At 40.9% G+C, this 23,939-nt stretch overlaps 1 protein-coding gene across 1 annotated transcript in view; it reads left to right on the top strand.

The window, feature by feature from the left end:
- Window positions 1–201: 201 nt before the first annotated feature.
- LOC117485498 (dedicator of cytokinesis protein 2) overlaps window positions 202–23,939 on the top strand; it is a 98,227-nt gene continuing 74,489 nt past the window's right edge. Inside the window, exons 1-23 of the mRNA XM_034134049.1 lie at window positions 202–244; window positions 2,253–2,336; window positions 2,457–2,497; window positions 2,702–2,757; window positions 2,849–2,945; window positions 3,032–3,180; window positions 3,464–3,599; window positions 4,169–4,326; window positions 6,208–6,289; window positions 6,555–6,690; window positions 7,390–7,465; window positions 7,622–7,698; window positions 9,525–9,775; window positions 10,185–10,283; window positions 10,484–10,556; window positions 10,780–10,883; window positions 12,351–12,549; window positions 14,929–15,026; window positions 15,122–15,211; window positions 15,453–15,553; window positions 17,874–18,008; window positions 21,715–21,823; window positions 22,202–22,272. Coding sequence (XP_033989940.1) covers window positions 202–244; window positions 2,253–2,336; window positions 2,457–2,497; window positions 2,702–2,757; window positions 2,849–2,945; window positions 3,032–3,180; window positions 3,464–3,599; window positions 4,169–4,326; window positions 6,208–6,289; window positions 6,555–6,690; window positions 7,390–7,465; window positions 7,622–7,698; window positions 9,525–9,775; window positions 10,185–10,283; window positions 10,484–10,556; window positions 10,780–10,883; window positions 12,351–12,549; window positions 14,929–15,026; window positions 15,122–15,211; window positions 15,453–15,553; window positions 17,874–18,008; window positions 21,715–21,823; window positions 22,202–22,272 — 2,465 coding nt within the window. The remainder of the gene's footprint in view (window positions 245–2,252; window positions 2,337–2,456; window positions 2,498–2,701; window positions 2,758–2,848; window positions 2,946–3,031; window positions 3,181–3,463; window positions 3,600–4,168; window positions 4,327–6,207; window positions 6,290–6,554; window positions 6,691–7,389; window positions 7,466–7,621; window positions 7,699–9,524; window positions 9,776–10,184; window positions 10,284–10,483; window positions 10,557–10,779; window positions 10,884–12,350; window positions 12,550–14,928; window positions 15,027–15,121; window positions 15,212–15,452; window positions 15,554–17,873; window positions 18,009–21,714; window positions 21,824–22,201; window positions 22,273–23,939) is intronic.

The following is a 23,939-nucleotide window of genomic DNA, read 5'->3' as shown; positions in this document are numbered from 1 at the left end:
GAGACAGAAGAGGAAGAGACACAAAGGGGGATGGGCTTGTTGTTTTAATTTAGAGTTAAAAAAATACAGAAGTGAGAAGTTTAGTAGACACCCTCCAAATACAGAGGCTGAGAGAGAAATTGGAAGCGAATCCAAAAAAAGACTTTGCAAACTAAAAAGAAGTAGTACTAAAAGGAAGTAGGCAAAGGGCTACATGTAATCATGGCTCCTTGGACGAGGACCACAACAGAGCGGTATGGTGTAGGTAAGTTGGTTTGTGTTAACGTTTGGGTGTCTTTGTGTGTGTGCGTTCAAGCACTTACATGTTGGTACAGTGTCTATCCGTTAGGTGTGATTGTAACCAATCTATGCTATCAATAAGAATGAGAATAAAATGCCCTTCACTTCCTGCTTAACAGGATGTGAGCAGGTGCTAGTGGACACACATAACTTTAGGATATACACATTACAAGTATATCCCCCAAAAATAAAACAAATCCTAAATTCAAATTCACCTTTAAACTTCAATGCAACTTAACTCGTAAGAGTTAAGACTGTGGGGAATAAAATCAAGAAATGCATCTCTCTTTAACTAACACATAAGTGGCAGTGAGTAGGCAATCTTCATGCATTTCACATTATGCATAGCATTTTTTTGGAAAATAACTATTTTAGGTTTTGGAAAGATTGATTTTTGCTTCAGGAACAAATCGTAGACAGTTAAAGCATAACGTCTCAGTACAATCTGTAGTTATCTGCTGTGTGGGTTGAATATGGTCGAGCTGATCAGCATGTGTTGCCGTTAGATATGCGATGCAGACACACATTTAGCAGAAATACAGATTTATGAATTCTAACACAGATTGTTATGGCAGAGCTTCACTGCCTTGTTGCACACAATGCCTTGATTAATCAGTTGCTTGAAATAAATACGAGATTTAATTTGCATTGTATAAAAAGTAAGGGAAGTGAAGGAAGTTGTTCTACTGCTTGAAGATTGACAGAGAAGAGGGTAGTGAATTTATATAGGTCATTTTTACCTGTTACTAATAAGATTACTGATTAAAGTGTTGTGGACCTTCTTTATAGAGAATAACATATTCCTGGACTGTATAAGACTACAACACAGGAAGTGGAGGAAGAAGGACTGAAGCTTTTGTTTTTTACTAGTTCTAAGCCGTAAATCTAAATACTGTAAAAAACGCATAATCTTATGAAATTATATAAACATGTGTCTTAATTTTCCAAAAAGTATGCATTTCAATGTATTACAGTCAAGAATAAAATAAATGGTGATAGCAGTCATTTTGTAGCTGCGTAACTGATGGTTAAGTGTCTAAATCATTAAGAGAGACCAAAGTGGCTCAGACACACACAATGTCTACAATTTGTGGTCTTGTCAGATAGTATTTTTGTAGGCCTTTTTGGACATTGCCTATTTGAATGTTATTTTATTTTATCTTGATTGCTTTTGTTATTTATTGCTCATTATTTAAAACATTAAAAACATAATTTCAATGGGTTTGTTCTTGTATATGAAAGCACCTTGCATTGACTCTGTGGTTGAGATGTTCCTTATAAATAATGCTGCCTTGCTATTTTTATTTTATTTTCTCTTAAAGGTGGGGTAGGTAAGTCTGAGAAACCGGCTCGAGATACACTTTTTGTTATATTCCATGGAATGCTCTTAACCTCCCGATAGCAATGAATATCTTTGCTCTTGTGCTTTGACAAAAAAATCCATAAAAAAATGTCATCTGTGGAAGCCGTAGTACTGTAAAAAGCACGACCAATCATTTTAGCCGGCCCGGCTAAAATAACTGGATGGCCTACCTGCCTGTCAGCCTTCCATCTGTGCACAAACTTATCTCGTGCCCTCATTGGCCATGTGCTCGTTCGTGTGTGTTGGAGGAGGGGCTCTGTAAGGAAGTGGCAGATTTTTTCCGGCTGTGTATTTTAAAATTCTAGCGCACTGGAGCTGGTTTCTCCGAAATTACCTGCCCCACCTTTAATTGACCTGATTCATCGGTAAACCGTTTATGTAAATCCTTTGTTGGTGCAGTGACTGAAGAGGTCATGAAAAAGGGAGAGAACTGGTGCACTTCACCAATCAGGCTAGCTTACTTTAGCTAACATTCATAACATGATAGCAACATATTAGCCCTGCCCAGCTAGTATTTGTTTGTTTATGAAGTTTGTTTTTAATAATAGTGCTATTAAACAATGAACTATCATATATGCCCCTTATCAGACTGTAACCATTTCTTTTTTAGTTAAGTGGAATTTCTTCGGCAAAGGAGAAAAGCAGCTTTCCCTTGAGGTAGGAGATGCGGTCCAAATCCAGGAGGTCTGTGATGGTAAGAATACATACATATATGAAATATTGTGCGGTATGCAATGCATCATAGCATAGAAAAGCATATTATGCAACAAAGATTACAGTATGGCAGAAAACTGATATTGAGTTTTTCTTTCAGGATGGTACAGAGGCCACCTGGTCAGGAACAAAGTCGTGTGGGTAAGAGCTTACACACATTAATCTGTATTCACACCAGACTGTGCATCACATTAATTTGATCAGAAAGGTGATAATAACACATGATGCATTTCCTTCAACTAGCTTTATTCAACTGAGAGATATTTGTTCTAGTTTTGTGAAAAGGAAAGGTGAGAGCTGCTCTCATTTCTGTACATATCTCGCTTATTACTTGTTCCTTTGCAGGGAGTGTTCCCTGCCAGTTATGTCCATCTTAGGGAGGTTGTCGTTGAAAAACGAGGGTGAGTGAACTTAAGAAGTCTTCATCTGACTCCGAAAATGATGTTCTTGGAATATTTTGTCATATTTTGTGTGCTGTATGTCTGCCTACAGAGGAGAGGAGGTTGTGCTGCCTGCAGAGATGCCCTTGGTGAAAGAGGTGACCACCACTTTGAGGGAGTGGGGAAGCATATGGAAGCAGCTCTTCGTGGTAAAAAAACAACATAGAAAAACACTTCTTGTTCGTATGTGAACGTGTGTATATCTGGGAGTAACAACATGTATCTACCTATCCAGGCCAACAAGCGGACGCGTGTGAAGCAGGTCCAGAGGCTGATGTGTGAGCTTATGGAGTGGCGTTCCCAGCTCCTGTCTGGCACTCTGCCTAGTGACGAATTCAAGGAGCTCAAGCAAAAAGTCACCTCGAAGATTGACTATGGCAACAAGTATGTCTGGTCCAAAACAAAATTGCTTGTTTAGATTGGTCAATGGTTGAGCCAATTTTTGTAAACCATTCTGTTGTCCTCCCTTACCTTTCCACATTTTTTGTAACAGAACTTTTCAGACTCTTCTCCCCTTATCGTTATTTCCTCCTTATCCCTCCTTCCTCCAATCCCTCCTTCCTCCAATCCCTCACTTGTTGCCTTTTTTCAGTCCTCAGTCCTTTGTACACTTTCCATCCATCTCCCCAATCCTCACCTGAGCGGTATCTCCTTCTTCCCACTACAGGATCCTGGAGCTGGACCAGGTGGTGAGAGACGAGGATGGGAACATCTTGGACCCTGAACGGGCAAACGTCATCAGTCTTTTTCGGGCCCACGAGGAGGCTACAGCCAAGATCAATGAGCGCATCAAAGAGGATCAGGTAAGGACGAAAGATGAGAAGGCAGGGCAGTTGGGAGCAGATAAAACAGAACCCCATGATGAAATGGCCACACAGACAGTTTCAAGGGACTTCTTTGATATATTGCTATCGTTTCACTGCACTATACTTCCCAGAGGTATCCATGGGATTTTCACTGGGAAACTGTTCATGGGAAAAAGCTGTCATCAACTAGATAAAGGTGGAATCACAGTTTTGTCATTTAATTTGTTTTTATGATAAGAAAGTAGTTACATTAAACTTCATCTGCATGAAAATGGCAGATAATATATTTCACTTAGCAATCATGTCTGCGAGCCAAGCTTTTCGATTTCAAATTGTCTTGACTTCACTGCAGCTCTGTAAAGCCTGTGCTACATTTGAACATTGATTCATTAGTAAAAGGAGAATGTATTCCATGATTCTCCTTTATAAACCCATAATCTTCATGCTGCAGTTGGTACGTCGCAGAATTAAGTAACCATCTACTGTTAATTGACCAGATTTGTCAGGAGTTTGCAGTAAAGGCTTTTGACAGGCATTTTGTCTTTAACTAATGTCCTCCCCTGCAGTCCAACATCCAGACGGACCACAGCGGGATCTCCGCACGGATCCAGTCGTCCCCCACCCACAGCCTCTACGTGTTTGTCAGGAACTTTGTCTGTCGCATTGGAGAGGACTCGGAGCTCTTCATGTCCCTATACGACCCCGTCAAACAAGCCATTATCAGGTGTCACTTTTCCTTCTTTCTTGGCTTTAGTCCCTTCCCTTCTACAGTGAGCTTTAAAAAGTGTTCTTTTACATGCTGCTGTTTTTCTTTTCGCTGTTATTCTCTTTAATGTATTTTTTTAAACGCATATTTGAAGCCCCAGATTCATATGCACATTTGAATGTCTGGGTTTAGCCTTCAAATAAAAAATTATGTTAATGTTAAAGTCTGGCAGATTTAATTCATCCCACTACCATGCAGTTGATTCGATTTTGTCGTGTAGCTTTGTGTCACTTTGAGGTAGAAAACAAGGTGCATGACTATGAATAGCTATTGTTGTTTTTTGAAACAAGATGTCTTCGTATGGCACGTACAGTATTGATTTAGCTTCGGAGTCTGAATTTCATGTCAAGGATTTCAATCATAACATAATGCAGTTCAATTAATACAATTGAAAATATGGGAAATTAAGGTGAAGTAGATTTAGCCAACGCTATAATCCTCTCACCCATTCACTGACTGGATTTATTTTACATGTCACGTGTTAGACGCTTTTATCCAAAGCGACATACATTCAATGGGCATTCCCCACAGGAGCAATTTGGGGTGAAGTGTCTCTCCCAGGGTCACAACGACATGCTGACAGCAGTGGGACTCGAACTTGCTATCCCCTGATTCGAAGTTCAGCGCACCACTCCACTGAGCCACAGCCTCCCGCAGCTGTATATATATATCTCTCTTTCTCTGCTTTTGTCCTTCTCTGCTCCATTTTTGAACCCCACTTATTTACAACAAAGGGATGCAAAAAGAAGAATACAAAAAACACAAATTATAGGGCAGCCGACACTGACTGGCAGTGCTGTGTGGTGGCTGACAGGGTTGATGCTAAGCCCTGTCACTCACTGTCACACTGGGTATATCTAGGTCTCAGCCACTGCAGCTGCAAGTATTAAGATAGAGCATGATCGATCATGTTTTTCTCAACATATATCTTTCACTGTTAAATATTTGCTTACTTTATTCTGGTTTCTTTTTTTCTGTCTGTGTTCTTGTTATACTTGTGTGAATACTGCTTTATGTTTAGCTTTTTATTTTTGTTCTACCAACTCCCTCAACTTTTTTTATATGTCTGTCTCTCTCCGGCAGAAATGGTAGATATTGGATTTTATGATACTGTAGGAGACTTTTTCTCAGTTTTGATCCACCCTGCTGAACCCATGTGTCTGTCTTGCTGTCTATTTTTCTTTTCACCCCCTGTCAGTGGCTGGTGCTCGCATGTCAGGAAAATGCTTTTGGGAATAGATGGGATGTATTTTTAGCACAGGTTTTAATTGTTATGCAGCTGCACTGGGTAACATTAATGGATCCACATGCCTGTCAGGGAACATTTTAGCATTTCAGAATGAATGTAGTTTCCCATCAGTAAACATACTATGCATATATGGTAAAGCCCATGTGACAATGTACACCAGCCTGATTCGTTGGTTTGAGTAGTGGTGTTAGTAAGTGCAATGCATTCATAGATGAGTAATGACGTCTTACATGCTAATAATTAGTTGTATTAGTAATACTTCTTAGCACAGATTCTTTTAAGAATCTCTAGAGCTAGTCAAGAACATCAATAAGACACTTATAATTAACATATTTAATACTTTATGACTGTTGATATAGTACTTCAGGAAGCATTGTGTGTGTGCCAGTATAGACATGGAACATTATGAATGCATTATATTTCGCAGTGAATGCCTGCATAACACACTATAGATGTCGTTTTCTTAGAAATTCTTGTTGATTATATTTATTAAAATGGTAATTGTTGATACTATGTCTCGCTGTATGTTAAACTAATGTGAGTTATAGCTTTGCAGAACACTAACAACAGTTCTTGTCATGTTTTTGCAGTGAGAACTACTTAGTTCGCTGGGGCAGCAAAGGATTCCCGAAGGAGATTGACATGCTGAACAACCTGAAGGTTGTCTTTACAGTAAGTGACCACAGGAGGGCACTGTCTCACTGTTCTTTACATCAAAATACACTGTACTTAATAAGAATGAATGGGGTTATTCCTTCTAAGAAGATTGCATTGTTTTTCATTTCCTTCCTCCCCCTCTTTCCCACCTACCCTTTTCCCCCAAACTCTTCTCTCCTCTATCTATTCATCCTTGTATCGGTTATTATCACATTCATCGTGCACTTCTTACTTTGCTTTTTGTTCTCTCTGCTTTCCTGTCTCTGTTTCTCTCTACCAGGACTTGGGAAACAAGGACCTGTGCAGAGAGAAGATTTATCTGATCTGTCAGATAGTGAGAGTGGGCAGGATGGACCTAAAAGAGACTTTGAACAAGAAGTGCACCCAAGGCCTGAGGCGGCCCTTTGGGGTGGCAGGTACTATAAGATCAGCCAGTGCTGTTTAGTTTTGGTCAAAGTTGTTGCTAAATGTTTTATAATGAGTGCAATCAACCATTAAGATACAAATTCAAAACTCTAAGAATCCTTCAGGTACATTATCTTTTAATAAGCCCAACCATTTGAAATGCTACTGCCAGTGTTTCCGCCAGGGGGGCGTCTTGCCGTCATTTGACAGCCTTAATCAGCTCGGAACGCCCTGAACTCGAGCCGAGGGCGTCCATTAAAAATACATCCTCTGTTGGAGGGGCAAAGTAGCCTGGTGGGATTCTTTTCGGAGTATTGAAGATCGTTTCCCCGACATTGGCCTCTTTTCAGTTTTTCGTATCTTGGACCCATGGTGCCTGCCCACGGTGCCTGCCCCCCCCCCCCTACATAGAGAAATAAGACATTTTTTGTTTGTATCCTTACACATGGAAGCTCACTAATACAACCACAGTACTTTTTAGCACTAACACAACTCAAATGTTGATGGTCATGGCCAGCCCCTCAGGCTATTATTGGTCCCACTAGCTCCAGTCTGGTCTGTTTTGACTAGTGTGTGATAACGATTTATATGCAAGATGTTCACATGTCTAACATTGTTGACTGATGTGAATACACCATCAGGAACTACTCTTTATAATTGTTTTGTTTTCTTTGTCATCACTGTCACACTTGTTTTTTTGTTCTTGGCAGTGATGGACATCAGTGATATCATCAAAGGGAAGATTGAATGCGATGAAGAGAAGCAGTTCTTTATCCCATTCTTCCCGTATGTTGTATTTCCCTCTTTTACTATCAAACACTCCATGTAATTCAAAGCAATATTGCATTTTTCGTGTGAAGGTTTCAGCATTTGTGAGACTTTTATATTAAACAATGTTTATGGGTTTTAAAGTGTGTTTTTGTGTGTTTTGTTTGGCTCCAGGGTAGTTGCTGAGAATGACTTTCTACACTCCTTGCTGAACAAAGTGACAGCGTCACGAGGAGACAGTGGCGGGCAAGGTACGCTTCTGCATTTACCAGCTTCTCTCTCTGTATCCATGAAAGCCAGGTGATTTTTCTGCCAAAGTAAGTGGCCCTGTATGCTCTAAAGGTTCCCAGTGGACTGTGTACGCTGCAGCCAATTGTAGTGAGACAAAATGGCCATGTCTCATCACATCCTCGCCTCTTCTCTCTGCGCTGTGGGTGAGAACGGAGGACATTATCCTGATGGATAGCATGAGCCCTCGAGCCGATGTTTTCATATTACTTACCCTTTATTTCTCCCTCACAAGCTTCAGTCTCGCTGCCCACTGCCCAATGTATATGGCAGACTGTGACAGCCCCTATGGGTGGTACCTCATAGACGTAGCCTGCATGTCGGACTGCAGTGTCCATATCACTCAGCTTTTATCTTTCCTCACGCTCCTGAAAGCCCTGGGTGTAACCTAGATAGGAAAGGACGAGCCGATATGGAAGGAGCACCTGAGGCCGGCCGATGTCTGTTCTTTACATTACTCACTCCTAATCTCTCCTTCCTCTCACTCATTTTTCTGCCACAGCACACACTGACACACATATCGAGAGTAATCCCTGTAGGTATGTGGTTAGCCTTGGAAATGTGGGTTTGTGACACAGTCTGTGTACTATGGTGAAACGGCTCATCCTTTGCTATGCTTTTTCCCATCATTTCTCTGAAAGCTTTGAGAGCCCATATTCTTTAGGACAACATTCCTCCCCCCCCCTTCTTTTACACCCCTTTGACAAACAGGAGACAGAGGTTTTATAGTGTTATTGATTAGTCTAGTCTGTAACAACAGAAGACATTTTCACATCCCCACATCACCTTGAGACACTTTAACATTATGCTCCTCGTATAGAAACACTTAGATTTTACAAAGTGGATCTCACTTTATGTTCATCTGTCAATCTTAAGTGTTTTAGTGATGCTGAAAACCTCTTAAAATGTTTTCATGAATTAAGATTTAATAGTAGAGGGCCTTGAAATTCCTTTTTCATTTATTTGGCTTTTATTAGATTTTACTTACCTGCAGAGCGAAATAAAAACTCTCTGGATCCCTTATTTTTTGAATCAACTGAAGTGGCAGCAGTTTCTTCTTAAATGTTCTGATATTCGGTTCCACAAAGTTCTGTATTAAGTAGCATTGAATTACAAACGTAGAGCCCAGTGTTTTCCTATAAGCTGTTTTGGGTGCTCAACTTTGTTCCCTATTAAAGTATTACAGGAGAATATGTTTATATTCCTTGCTTGTGGCACTGAACAGTAATGAACACAACATCTACAATAGTTACCAAGTAGTCGATAACCCATAAATCAGTACAGGGATGGATATCGGATACTGTCCAGTTGATATAATATCGTTTTTTTTTTATAATGATGGACATGTAACCTTAAATTCTGACACATGTTTTTATTGTATTCATGTTTCTGTGGTCTTGTTTTTTTTATCCTATTTTTCTTGTGAAGCACTTTGTGAATTGTATTTCTCAAAGGTGCTATACTAAATAAACGTATTATTATTATCTTAAAATTCCACAAGGAAATGTTGCTTCTTTACAAATGTATTGCTTAGTTATTATTATTATTACACTTTAGATTTGTGTCATCTTTCTTAAGAGACACAAGAATCTTCTGATGATCTCAAGGCTTTTTCAGGGGCTTATCATTAATATGTATTTTTAAGGAAAGTCAACACTGCTTACGAAAAGGGAATAAAAGAATCGCGAGTCCCATTGCAAACATCTAGTTTTTTTACTTATGAACCTGAGGAATGTATATGGGTAGAATATGAATCCAAAGCCTCTTTCTCTCCCCCGTCTCCCTCCAGGTCTCTGGGTGACTTTGAAGACTCTGGTCGGGGACATAGTTCAGATCCGGAAGGAATACCCTCACCTGGTGGACCGCAGCACCGTGGTGGCCCGCAAGCTGGGCTTCCCGGAGATCATTATGCCGGGAGACGTGCGCAACGACATCTACCTCACCTTACAGGGCGGCGACTTCGACAAATACAACAAGACGACACAGAAAAACGTGGAGGTCATCATGTGGGTCTGCGATGAGGAGGGCAAGGTCATGCAGGTGAGCAGCACGAAGAGATGAGGCTGCGGACACACAGAGCGCGTATTTAAAGAGAAAAGGGATTTGTGTAAACACAGATTGATTTGTGTGTCGGGGATTTGAGGTGGAGTCTGCAGGTAAGAGTGTGTGTGTGTGTGTGTGTGTGCGTGTGTGCGCCTGTGTACCATATGTGTAGTGTTTAAGAGATTGAGTTGGTTTAGGCCACTGAGCAAACACGGCACTGATCAGGGGCTTATTCACCCCCTCATAGTCAGGGACACATAAACGTGGCTTTATCCCAGAATGAAAATCCATTTTTAGGCACACATGGATGAACATCACACACGCACATATGCACACAAAGTCACAAACATAAAATCCTTCATCTCAATATGACACATACTTTTTTCTCTCTCTCCCTCTTTCCTAGAACTCCATCTGTTTGGGCGCAGGGGATAAGGTGGTCAGTGAGTACAGATCCGTCATCTACTACCAAGTCAAACAGCCCCGCTGGATGGAGACAATTAAGGTGTGTTTGTGTGTGTCTGAGGGAGTTGCAGAGCTAACAATTAAAATAAAGTTTGTGGTAGAACTTATTTTAGTTTTCTTGAAGGTGTCTGATGTTTATGTAGCTTTTGCATTCTCCATTTCAAACATAACTACCAAGAAAATAAACCTGTAAAGTTTGAATATATGTTACTTTATTTCCTATAATAATGTGTCCTCCAGGTGGCTATTCCCCTGGAAGAAATGCACAGAATTCATTTACGCTTCATGTTCAGACACCGCTCTTCCCAGGAGTGTGAGTATCGGCCTGTCCGCCTCTCCTCTGCTCCCCTGAGCATTATGGGGCACTGCAAACACCGAATGATTGGGAGCAATTTGGAAAATGGCCCAAGCCATCATTACGCACACTTGATTATACAAATCGCTGCTTTTTATTCCTGCAATGCCTGAATTCTCCCTCCACCTCCTCCCCTTCTTATGTGTTTCTACCCTCTTTAAATGTATGAACCCGTCTCCAGCCAAGGACAAGAGCGAGAAGAACTTTGCCATGGCCTTTGTGCGTCTGATGAAGGACGATGGGACAGTTCTACAAGATGGACTGCATGACCTTGTAGTCTTCAAGGTCAGAATCAAAAACAGAACCAATGCAGAAAGAAAGCAGATGATCAGGTTCATTGAAAAACAAATCATCATGAGGCAAATTTCAGCTCACTGATTTATCCAAAGTGGATGTGCAAGTTATAATTGAGAACCATATCCCGTCGTCCTTGACCCACCACACTCTTACAGACGCCAAAGCTCCTCTGAGAGTAAAACATGACAGGGTGAGCATTTAATGATGAGAAATGATCAGTTTATTTGGATTAAACAGCCAATATTACAATACATCTTAAATAAATGTGTAGGTACAACTTTAAGTGGCAACATACAAACTGGTAAACAACACAACCAGTGCAATAACTATTTAATGACCAGATATCATTAATAGTTATATATTCTATAACAGTTAATCAGTTGCAAGTATCATTAAAGAAGACCTAAACATTTAGTGAGTCTGGACCGGAGATTATAGCCACCCAGGTTGAATAAAGCCAAATAGATTTGCTGCCAAATGAGCCAAAGCTAAGATTGAATCCCTCTATTGATTAAATGCCAAACGCAATGAAGATTAATTACTCGTGATTTACTCTAAAGACCAAATGGATGGTCCCCATGTGCCCTCTTTCTCGATTATCTCTCGTTATCCCTGCATTCCTCTCAATCTCTGTGCCACTCACCCATTATTACTTACTGTTTTGGCATTTAAGAGGGTAGAGTTGAGGTTTGAGCCCCAAATGAATCTGACCTGACCTACAGTACAGTATATCATATATATATACAAAGTATAGTAGGTAAAGTATAATCACATTAACAAAACGTATACAAAATAGTAATATGAATCAATTTGATGTTGCTTATTCTCATAGTTTCCGTCTTCTCTCTGTGTTCGGTCCATCTCTTCAGCACTTTCAGCAAGAAAAATGCTGTACCAACAGCTGGGGTGGTTTTTGTTTGGGTTTTTATTTTTCTAACCTGTCGTGGCCCCAGTGTTTCTAAAGTTATGAGTTTACAAACCGAAATTGAGTCGGGTAGAAGTAGATAATGCATTGTGATCACAGAGAACAACTGCTGTGGAACCGGCGACTCCAGGTACCGTTTGTCATTTGTTCCTTCAGGGCTGGCCTTATAAATCATTGCCAGTGTATCCAACCCCAGTGTCTCGTACTCCTGTGTTTGCATCAAGACAGTCTGACTTAACACAGGAAGTATAATTCCCGTCCCTATGCTGCTGCGTAGCCATCAACCATCTGTGCCATCATTAGCAAGTTTTAGCAACATAATTGTTTTTTTCCATCACAATTTGTTGACCATACTAAAAGTGTGGTCCCTCTCAACCTTATTGAAGAGTATGTATTTAATAAATACATTAAGTGTGTTTATTGAATTGTCTTTTCGAAGGTTGAGAGAGACTGAAACTTTAGTATGATTACTACATTGTGATGCTGAACATTACTGGGTTGAAAATGACTCCCTTTTATTGTATTCTCAGGGTGACAGCAAGCGCATGGAAGACGTGAACTACTACCTGTCACTGCCTTCGACCCGCAACAACCACAGCGACAACCACAAGGGGACAGTGCTGAGTCGCAGCTCCAGCAACGTGTCCGGGAGTGGAGGCCTGTCCGTCAGCTCCAGAGACAGCTTCTGCACCTCCACCCTGGTCTGCTCCACCAAGCTCACCCAGAATGGTAGGTGTATGTGTGTTTCTGTGTGTGTGTGGGGGGGGGGGGGGCAGGTGTGGAATTTTCGAATAGCTCCTTTTTGACATTGTGTTATAAATTCATCAACTCTGGAGACTTGGAAGGGCAAAACATTTATTTCAGAAACATGCATGCACGTACTGTACGCACACACGCTCACAAAAGTTGAAGAAAGGTCACGACAGAAATTATGAGGAGGAACGTATTTGAAATGAAACCTGACATGTTAAAAAAAACATTAATTAACATCTTTCAACAGAGTAATAAGGGCATGCCAAGACAATGAATCATCTGTTGGCTGATAAATTGGTAGAGGACACATCCGCTGCTTAGGAGGTTTCTTTATTTCTTTGTGTGTGTGTGTAACATGTTATGGGCTAGTAAGCACAGGCTAGTGGGAACTGTGTGTATACATGGGTTTGATTAGTGAGGAGTGTGTCATTTTGTCCTACACACTCTGGCAGGCAGCCACACAAGCAGACTCTCACACTGAAGTGCACAACAACAAATACACACACACACACACAATGCACGTACTTTCCAGACAGTATGGTGCATCAGGCACAGGTGCAGGGAAACAGCTGTTACTGAGGAAGCCAGTCCATCACTATAATGAACATTATCCTGCAATATTAATCACCTGTACCACACACACACACTCAAACTGACACACACACACACAAAGACACTCTCAGGCATGCATGCACACAGTGTTGTAAGGGGCCACCAAGCAGATGTGCGGCTTGGCTTGGTGAGTCAGGAATTATTGGACAGGAAAAGCAATGAGCTTCAAGCAGGCAGCCCTGCAGGGACGGGGGAATCTGCCCCATGTCAAACTCTAGCAGAATTAATGACAGAAACTGTGGATTTAAATGTTCAGCTTAAAGTCTGAGCAGAGGAACAGGGAGTGTCCACATGACACATCATCACTAGACGAATGGCTGTACTTACAAATAAGAGATGGATTTACAAAATAATATCTATGTATTGAATATATTATTTAGTTTAAGATTCAGCAACATTCACATTTTCGTTCTTTCAATCTTTATTATTCTTTCTTACCTCTTGGTCTGCTCCTACGTGTTTGAAATATCAGTGTTCAGCTCCTTAAGGAGATGTGTGCGATGTCTTTCCATGTTCCTTCCTCTTTTTAGTTTTATGTTCTTTCACTTTGTTTTGGAGAGAATCTTCCAATCCTCTTAAAACCTGCTCAACTTGAAAATGTAACTCCATTGACATATTTCTAGCTTCAAACTTTATTTCTAACTTTAAACAATGCTACAAGACTATGAGACATAAAACCACGAGTTGGCTTTTCATATATTTTAAAGTTTTTACTTTATCACAATTTCCTTTTATGCCCTTTTCTGACATTTTCTGAGTTTAAAATGGCTGTGAGTTGTGGTGCGTAGATTGTGTCGCATCACATAACCTGCGATGTCCCCAACTTGATCTATTATTTATTTTACCATTTTTTTCGTACTTATAGTTTTCAGAACTTTCACTTTCACTTCTCAAGCACGATCTTAGATTATTTAGGTTATGCACTAACCAGGACACAGAAGCTCACACATGCTGATTGGATTTTCATAGTAAGAGCCCCAAGTGGGTAATAAGTATTTATCAGGGAGTCTTGCACAACACTTGATTTTTTTAAGGGGACCAGCTGTGCTCATGTCTGGACTTTTTAAGGTTTTTTTCACATTTCAATTTCCAATTTGTATTACTTCTGTATTACTTCTGTATTACTTCTGTATTACTTCATCTGCGTTTTCTGCAGGAAATTCCATTACTAGTTTTATTGTGGCTGTAACTAACAATAACTTTACTGATTCATTCATTTATGGTTACTTTATGTACGTGTATCAACAATTTACCTTGTGTAAATGCTATTTACATAAAATGGGTAAATAACAGATACAGGAGTCTAGGCATGCTTCGTATATAGAGTATTATGTACATCCAAACCACAAAGTATTAATTTCACAAAGATATGAAATGGAGAAAAGCAGCAGATTGCTGAATATCATATTGTTGCCAATCTTTTCTGTCGAGTAGACCATAAATTAAGTATTTTGTACAACTCTTATTTCATTACAGCGTAACTGCTTATCAACACCAACTTCTTATCTTACTAATTATGTTAAAATTGCAGTGTATATGTATTCTGAAGAACAAAGGGGGGACACTGTCACATGTTCAAGGGAACACAGTGAAAATACTCAATTGAGAAAATGACAGTCTTTAACGATGCATTTGGAACACATTTCCATTTTAACAGCTTTAATGAGCATCTAGTTTTGAGCTAGACAGCTGTGTTTAAGACAGCTGAACAGTAAATGTACTCTGTGGGTCTCTTCTCTCCAGTGGGCCTGCTTGGGCTGCTCAAGTGGAAGACTCAACCCGAACACCTCAAAGAAAACCTTGAGAAACTCAAAATGATTGATGGAGAGGAGGTGGTCAAGGTCAGTGCTGTGAATACAAGTGTGTCTTTGCATTAAGTGTGCAGACTTGACACGTGTGTGATCTCACTGTCTTTTTCTGGATGTATGGGTTTTAGTTTCTGCAGGACACTCTGGATGCCTTGTTCAGCATCATGATGGAACACTCTCAGACTGACGACTATGACATACTCGTTTTTGACGCCTTGGTGAGTTTGTGGTGTTTGTTTACACAGATAATGTCGTGTATATCTCTGTGTGTGTGTGGCCTGTCACCAGATACAGCTGAATTTGTGACAGGCTGTCTGTGTGTGACATCTTTGCGTACCTATCCACCTTTTTCAAAATAAACATGTCTATCAGATGATTGTACACAACTTCCTATCTGCCTTGTAAATGTATACTCCCATTTAACCATGTAGCTCTCTCTGTCTCTCTTGTGTCTGCCAGATATACATCATAGCTCTGATTGCTGATAGAAAGTTCCAGCATTTCAACACAGTGTTGGAGGCCTACATCAAGCAGCATTTCAGCGCTACACTCGCATACAAGTAGGTCACTTCCTGGATCACAGACCACTTCCTTTCATCTCATTCTGTTTCAGTGTTCATGCGTTTCCTGAATGACAGAAGCCACTGTTCTCACACTGTGTTCGTGTTGCATCAGATTGTAATGTTTATATTCTGAACAAAAATGTCTACACCTTTTCTCAGTAGGATCATTTATAAGTGCTCCATAAATAGAAAGCAAAGACATCTCTCTACTCATCTGCCACAGGAGACTTTATTATCAATTAAACTCAATGAGCTCATCTGGCTATTTAAGGATTAAGACATTTTACTGTGGCCTCCATAGACTGCCAGCTGAATACTTAATTTGAAACATTTATTCTCCTTTTGTGGGAAAATACAAGCGCTGCAGTGTATCAGCAATGTTCCCCGTTTGCGTTTCAAATGAAGGATTATCTGATCTTTCCCCACCCCTTGGAATTTACGAAATCTTTAAAATCCCATTAGATAATCAAGAAAATGCTTTGTCATCAAGCCAAAACACCGATTTAAAACAGTTTAAAGTACACTACCAGAAACACATACAGTACAATCATGTGGGTTGTCTGAATCACATTCACAAAACTGTCATTTGGGCCAATACCATTCTTCATATACAAGTTTTATACCTTTTTTGGTCAAATAAATGTCACCTGAAGATCCAATGTTAAAAGGAAAATCGGCCCTCTTCAGTGTGGATCTCCACTCATTGTTAATGATGAATGTAAAGTGAAGCAATACATTTTTTAAGAGGATGCTACAGTATATTGATATATTTGTCTACCTCCCAAAGGGCCCCCAGCAGCCTTATCCTCTTGCCAGGCAGCTTCTGTCTCTCTCCACTGCATTTCTTTCAAATGCTCAAATAAATACAGCTGGTATCCGAGTCAGCCTAAACACTGTAAACACGATTCTTCTATAACATTTCCTGTACCCCTGTAATCTGGGATTCTATATTTTGCTGTACGACACGTAGATAGTTCAGTTTTAAAGCAGTTTGTTGAGCACGCCCCCTGGCTACCCAGTTAAGGAGTCTGTAACCTCACCACTAGATGCCACTAAATCCAACACACATTATTGTATCCACCTGCCACTGTAGGTCGGTGTGTGAGGGCCTTTTGCAGCACTTGACTGAACAGGATTACAGTTTTAACCCTGCCTCTGTGGAGTGGCAGCTAAAGCACTCAGGCATGCACCCAAACACATCTGCCTGCTCCTTACTCTCTGTTAATTGACTTCACTTGATTCAGTGAGTGAGAGACAATATTGTTTTGCATTGCCAAAGCTTCAGTTAGGGAATTAAAAGCATTTTTTCAATCTTCCTGCCCTCTCTGCTGTCTCTCCATCACTCCATCTCTACCCTGCCATTGTGTTGGTGTTCACCCTCTTTAAAAGGGTCACTACAGCTTAACGCCTGCCAGCCCAGAGGCTGTTATGTAAAGCCCTCAAACCCCCTCTCAATACCTTTTAAACTGCCGATCGCATTCAAGCCATGCACTAAAACAAAACCAGGGAAGACTGAAGGGTATTATTGTAGATAATATATAAAAAGGCCAACCTGACAGCAGTGAGGACAGATTAAAGTTCACTTTTCTTTGCTGCAGGTCTCCCTTGAAAAAGAGATCAATGATCTCAATGGGATTTCATCTGGATAAATAAAGGTTTTGAATTGAATTGACTTTTCTAATGGGACTATTATTGTTTAAGAGGATTGGGTCGATTTATAAAAGTAAGTGAGTGATCCCCTGTTGCTTTTCATGAAATAGAGCCATCACAAAGCCAAAACTCTCGGCCCATTTTAGGCCTACAGTACTGTCTTATTTTTACTGAATGTCATGTCATTGAGATTGGGAAGAGAAATAGTTCATAAACTTAGACTGAACTCTGTGCCACCCACACCTCTCCAACTGCTTTGACACATAGGAATATTTAGGTGTGTCTAAAGACGGCTGTGGGGAGTGCATGTGTTGGAGAATGATATTCCACCGTGCGTCTGACGGTGTCTGTGAGCTGTGTGAAAGGTACATCTGTTGAGGTGTGAAATGCTATTTTGCCATTTTTCCGGCTCAACCTCCCTGCCAGTCTTCCTCTCTCTCTGTCTTTCACTCTCACTCTGCTGAACTCCGTCTTTCTGCTCTATGGAAGTGAAAAATGGAGTTGATGATTAATTTCCCAACCTGTGGATCGTCAGAAAAGGAGTGACAATTCTGACTGGATGATTTAAATGTTCTCCTTTTCTCCCTTCCCCTTATGTCTGCATTCTGTTTCCCATTCTACCTTTCTAACCCCCCCAAATTCTATTGCTAATATCATTCTCTCCCAGGAAGCTGATGTCGGTGTTGAAGAGGTATCTGGACGTGTCCAGCCAAGGCCAAAAGTGTGAACCCATCCTCAGAACCCTCAAAGCCCTCGAGTACATCTTCAAGTTCATCGTCCGATCACGCATGCTCTACTCCCAGTAAGTGTCTGTGTACCTTTTTGTTGACTGACCATTATGTTAATACCTGTTCAATTTCTTTTAGGACCCACAATAATGCAAATAGACATTCTTGACCTCACACAGAGCCCAGTGGCTCAGCAGGAGTAATCGGTTTTGACAGTTCTGTGCGAGCAGGCTGCTGATTAGAGCACTATTGTTGCTAATGAGCATTGATGATGAAGTTCAGCGGCCGAATTAGAGCTAATGTCAGGGCAGGGCTGCTGAATGGGCAGCCAACGAAACACCAGGGAGACAAAGTTCCTGCAAAGAGAGACTTATGACACCCACTGTGCGGAGCCAAGAGCTGCACCGTAAGATCATTGAAAACACCATTTATAACTGCAGCGCACAAACTGATGCTGACAGATCCGAAACGTGTGTGTGTGTGTGTGTGTGTGTGTGTGTGTGTGTGTGTGTGTGTGTGTGTGTGTGTGTGTGTGTGTGTGTGTGTGTGTGTGTGTGTGTGTGTGTGTGTGTGTGTGTGTGTGTGTGTGTGTGTGTGTGTGTGTGTGTGTGTGTGTGTGTGTGTGTGTGTGTGTGTGTGTGTGTGTGTGTGTGTGTGTGTGTGTGTGTGTGTGTGTGTGTGTGTGTGTGTGTGTGTGTGTGTGTGTGTGTGTGTGTGTGTGTGTGTGTGTGTGTGTGTGTGTGTGTGTGTGTGTGTGTGTGTGTGTGTGTGTGTGTGTGTGTGTGTGTGTGTGTGTGTGTGTGTGTGTGTGTGTGTGTGTGTGTGTGTGTGTGTGTGTGTGTGTGTGTGTGTGTGTGTGTGTGTGTGTGTGTGTGTGTGTGTGTGTGTGTGTGTGTTGTGTGTGTGTGTGTGTGTGTGTGTGTGTGTGTGTGTGTGTGTGTGTGTGTGTGTGTGTGTGTGTGTGTGTGTGTGGGAAAAAAAAAAAAAATGTAGGTTTTAGTGGTTTTTTGTCTGTGGGTTTATGTGTTTGGTATTTGAAATAAAATGGTCAATGAAGGTCTTTCTTTTTAATCTTCTCGGGGGCATCGACAGCTGTGTTTTTCTATCAGTGTGCTGGGTTTGTTTGTTTGTTTATTCAGTGTGTGCGGATTTGTGTGAATGCATTAGTGTGGTTTTCCCAAGTGTGTTTATGTGCATGTACAACAGTCCACTAACCTGTGTGTGTGTGTGCGTTTGTATGTGTGTGTTTGCGCGCTCCACTGCTCCTGGATCGACTGAGCTTCCGTCCCCAGCCTCCCCTGGGTATCTCTTCTCTCTTCTCTTCTACTATCTGTCGCCCCCCACCTACCTGCAGCCGATAACTTCTTCTTGCTCTGCATATAGCGTTTTCACACTGAGGTTTTTCCTCCTCTTAAGGCCTTGTCATGCCAACGGAGAATTGGGTATTCAAGGGAGCCACTGGTTCTTTAGGTGCATCTGTAAGGTCCCATCATCATCAAGACTACCACTCATAAATAGTTAAATAGGCGGCACTGAAGATTTATTAGCTTGTCAAACCGACTTTGTGTTCATGCAAACTCTATTAGAAACGTGTGATGTTTGCTTCAGAAATATGTAAGGCACGCTGTACCAGATTTAGCTCTTTCCTTCACCTTCTGTATGTCCTTCAGGCCCTGCAGCTTTCACATTACTTCCACTAGTCTAGTTCATCAGGTGTGTGTGTTTCCTTTTTCCTTCCCCGGAGCACTTGCTCTATATTTCTCCTCCTGTCTTACCCTTTCCTCGTCCCCCTTCTTTCCATCCCTTTTTCTCATCTTTAGGTTTACCTTCTATCTTCACTTCATTCCTCCTTTTTAAACATTCTCACTCTCTCCAAAGCAAAAGCACACAGCATTGACATTTTCACAGACAAAATAAGTATGTTTTCTAATATCAACATCTTTTCTTATTAATGCAGTTAGGATTCTGTTAGGATATCTGTTCTGTTTTCAATGAGAAGCCTTTTTCAGACTTTTCTTCAAGGTCTTTCACTCCATTTCTGTTGATACCCTGCCCTTCATGGCTCTCTCCGTATATCTTCAGTATTTGTTTGCTGAGCAGTCTAATGTATATGTGTTATCGCTCTGCTGTGCGTGTGCTTGATGTGTGTGTGCTTGATGTGTGTGTTTGTGAGCACAGCTAAGCTGTAATAACAGCCTATGGTTATTTTGGCTGTTATTTCCATATATATATTTACAGGGTGTAACATGCTTGTGAAGTGTACTTTTATACAGCTCTGGAAAAGACCATTCCACATTTTTCTTAAATCTCAATCTCTACATGTATGGCAGCCATTCCATTATTTTATCTGTTGAATTCCAACATGGATAAATGTTGTCAGTAGTTTAGAGAATAAAAACAAAACAAATTCCTTTACTCAAACAAATATCTATAAAGAGTAAAACTAGAGAAACTGATCATTTTGCAGTGGTCTCTTCATTTTTTTTTCAGAGCTGTATATATGTGGTGTGAGTGCTCAACCTGGTGTTATGACACCATCTCTGACCCTGATGCATCTAGACATCATCTCTTTACACACACACACTCACACACATATTCATGCGCAGACAGGGCCTGTGGATTAAGCAGGACACTGTGTCTGTCATCATAACTGTACTCTGCAAAGCACCCAGTGATAATACCGCCGTGTGTTACCGCATAATCCCTCCCCGCACATGCTACATTTGCTGTGTGCCACATGCTAATCCTTCCCTCCAGCACCCAACACTTCTATTGTAATTAATAACTGCAAAGCTCCACTGAATCACACAGAGATAGTGAGATTGGGGGGAGGAAAGATGGATGAGAGAGACGTTTCCTTGGGGTGGAGGAAGTTAAACTCGAGCGATGGTAGAGGAATATGTGGGTGTTAGTTTGTTTGTGATGTGAAAAAGCAGCAACAAAGATCACCCAGTTTGTTTTAAAGTCTGAGGAGGGTTGTTGTAATCACTGCAGTTGGTACTTATCAATGTTTACTTTAACCTTGTCAACATAATACTTTATTAGTTTGCAGCAGCACTTTGGTATAGAGTGTATTGAATTACAAGTCTGCACTGAGTTGCTGAATAATTACATAGCCAGAATGACTTCTTTCTTTGTCTTACAACTTTATATGTTAAATAAAATATTGACCTTAAGCTTTAAATGTATAGCACCTTCACTTTGAATATATTTTAAACTATATTATTAAAGAAAGAAGCGAGGACCTGCAACCAATTCAGTTGACAATTTCCATAAAAACACATAATCTAGGAGTAATTTCCCTGTTGCTAGATAACTCTCAGACTGACAGAGAAGCTCTGGCTTGACAAGGAATCTTGAAAAAAAGTGAAACTGTAAACCCTGTAAATTCATCAAACTTAAATATTTCATATTTTAGTATTTTAGTTATAATTTACTGACTAGTTTGTGCGTTACACTCAATATCTGTTACATAATGTTGATCAAACATTTCTTAAATAAGGCTGTTTTTGCCTACATCTATATTCAACTTGAGTTTATTGCCAGCCATCTTTGTTTTTACACTTTGTGTCTTATTTTCTCTCCCCACCTTCCCACCTCAATGATTATTCACCTCCCTGTTGTTTTCTCTCATCTTTCAGCTCCTACCTCCATCCTTTACTCCATCCCCCTTTCTAATCGCGTCTTGTTTTCTAATGTTTGCCTCATTCATCAGAAAATCATTCAGATTTTCCTGTTGCATTTCCATTGATGTCCTCCTCCTCCTCCTCCTCCTCCTAGGCTGTACGAGGGGAAGGAGCAGGCGGAGTTTGAAGAGTCGCTGAGGAGCCTCTTTGAATCCATCAACAAGCTGATGGGGACCGACTACACCACCACTCTACTGCTCAGGGTAATCATACGTCTTCACCTTGAACCCCATTCTTCATCACCCAGCTCTCATTTTTACCATTTTTCATCCTTATGCTCTATTTATTATTTTTTTTTACATGTACCTGTCTGGTTCTGATTTCTCTTCTTCCTCCTCAATCCCAAACTTCTCTAATGCGATCACTATTCTGCTGCTTAAAGACATACAAACAGATCGAGTCACAGAAAGTTAAGCAGAAGAACTAGTGGCCCTGTAAAACATAAAATAGATATTTTCTCACACTTCTGATCAGAGGTTATTTGATGGCAAAGTCACCTTCTGTTCACCAACATCTTCCACAGGATTTCAAGACAGCTTTTTAACAGTGTTTACTTGTCCTGTGTGTGTGTGTTTCATCAGGTTGCTGCTCTGAAGTACCTGCCAACAGTCCTGCATGATGTTGAGCAAGTGTTTGATGCCAAACTTCTCAGGTAAGCTTGCCTTTAAATACTCAGGCACACCAACACACACACAGACACACACACACCAGCTCCTTATCTTTGATCTCATTCAGTGACACTGACAGAGGGGATATAGGGGAGCTTTCAGTTCAGCTGAGGTTTTAGTCTTGGCTTTCTTCAGTGACCCCCATCCTTCTGTCCCACACCTTCCGTCCTGGTTCAGCCGCACCTTCTCCATCAGGTGATAAAAATCTCATCAAACTGACATACACACAAGGACACACACTCAAACACAATCTGCGCCTCCTCCTTATGCCCCTGAGTGAATTGACAATTGCAGTGAAACCATCAAACAAAACCCATTTGAACCTCTTCTCTCAGGTTTCTTCTCATCCTCCTAAAGAGCGAAATGACTTGGAATGGCTAGTTTGACCTCTCTTTGACCCCGAATCAGTGTATATACCTCAGCAGTATTTCAGGCACTCTGTTTGTCCTCTAGCAATTCCACAACCTAACAATGATCCATTCTCTTGGTATGACCTTTTTACCTTACCAAAATATGTTAATTGATGTTTTCCTACCAGCAATGTTCCATTTTAAACACCCTTATCCTCACAGTTGTGCTTTTCACCTTTCTGTGACCCGTGTGCCTTTGTGTGTTTGTGGATTATCCACATCTGCCAATTTAAGTCCCTGTAGTGGCTCGATGTCAACACAGTGTCACGAAGGTGCTACCCAACACCTGCCACACAGACCATAACTCGCAAATACACCGGTAGAAAGGTGATGAAGGGCATCGAGTTTCAAAATCAGTGCATATATTCTCACTTTCTGTCATTCAATTTCTCTTTTTCTCTTCCACACACCTCCCGTCTTCTGCGTTTCTTTACCCACATGCACAAATATACCGAGCCATCTACACTTGAAAGTAAGGTCCCCATTGCATTCCTGATCAGAATGGCCTCAGGCAGAGTTTCCAAAAGCAAGCTGTGTGAATTACAATCAGTGCGAAATAGGTGGACATCAAAGCCTTGTCTCAGCTTCGGTATAGTCACATTCCTGCACCTTGTAAACTCACCTATGGTGTGATCCGCCGAGCCTACAAACACAAACATTGTCAGCTATGCCTGTGTTTTGTTTGCTCTAGTTGTCCTTTGTTTGTCCATGTGGGAATATGCTGACATTTTGGGTTTTAATTACATTCTACTCAGATGATTACTGGGCCTGATAAGTCAGCCTCTGGGCCCAGCATGTCCTCCTGCCAGCTTATGCACACCAAAAGTTAAACAAACCTTTTGTTGTGTTTGTTAGCCGGGGTTGTGCATTTAATTTTTAATACCATCAGTGACAGTGCTGTTGCAGCCTGTATGCCATCAGTTAAGTAGACAGAAACAAAGTGAGATACAAACATGTAGACACAGGGTTTGCCATGCTGTGAGTATTCAATCTTTCTAAGTGGCATCGGGGCTTGCAACCAGGCTGTTTAATTATTCTAAAATTGAATTTGGGGGGCGTAGGATGATTCAAACCTGTGTCTTCATTAAAGCCTGTTTAGGCTGTGGCTCATTTGTTTTCATGCGGCATACACTGCTTTACCCATGTCTATGCTGCGCTGTGCTTTCAGTGTTTGCATATTTTATGACCTTAAAGGAGAAATGTTTAAAGCTTAAGTTACTGAGGCGTGGTTCCGTCTTTTA

This window comes from Trematomus bernacchii, unplaced genomic scaffold (assembly GCF_902827165.1).
Source record: "Trematomus bernacchii unplaced genomic scaffold, fTreBer1.1, whole genome shotgun sequence".
Lineage (NCBI taxonomy): Eukaryota > Metazoa > Chordata > Actinopteri > Perciformes > Nototheniidae > Trematomus > Trematomus bernacchii.
This window is presented reverse-complemented; position numbering and strand designations above follow the sequence as displayed.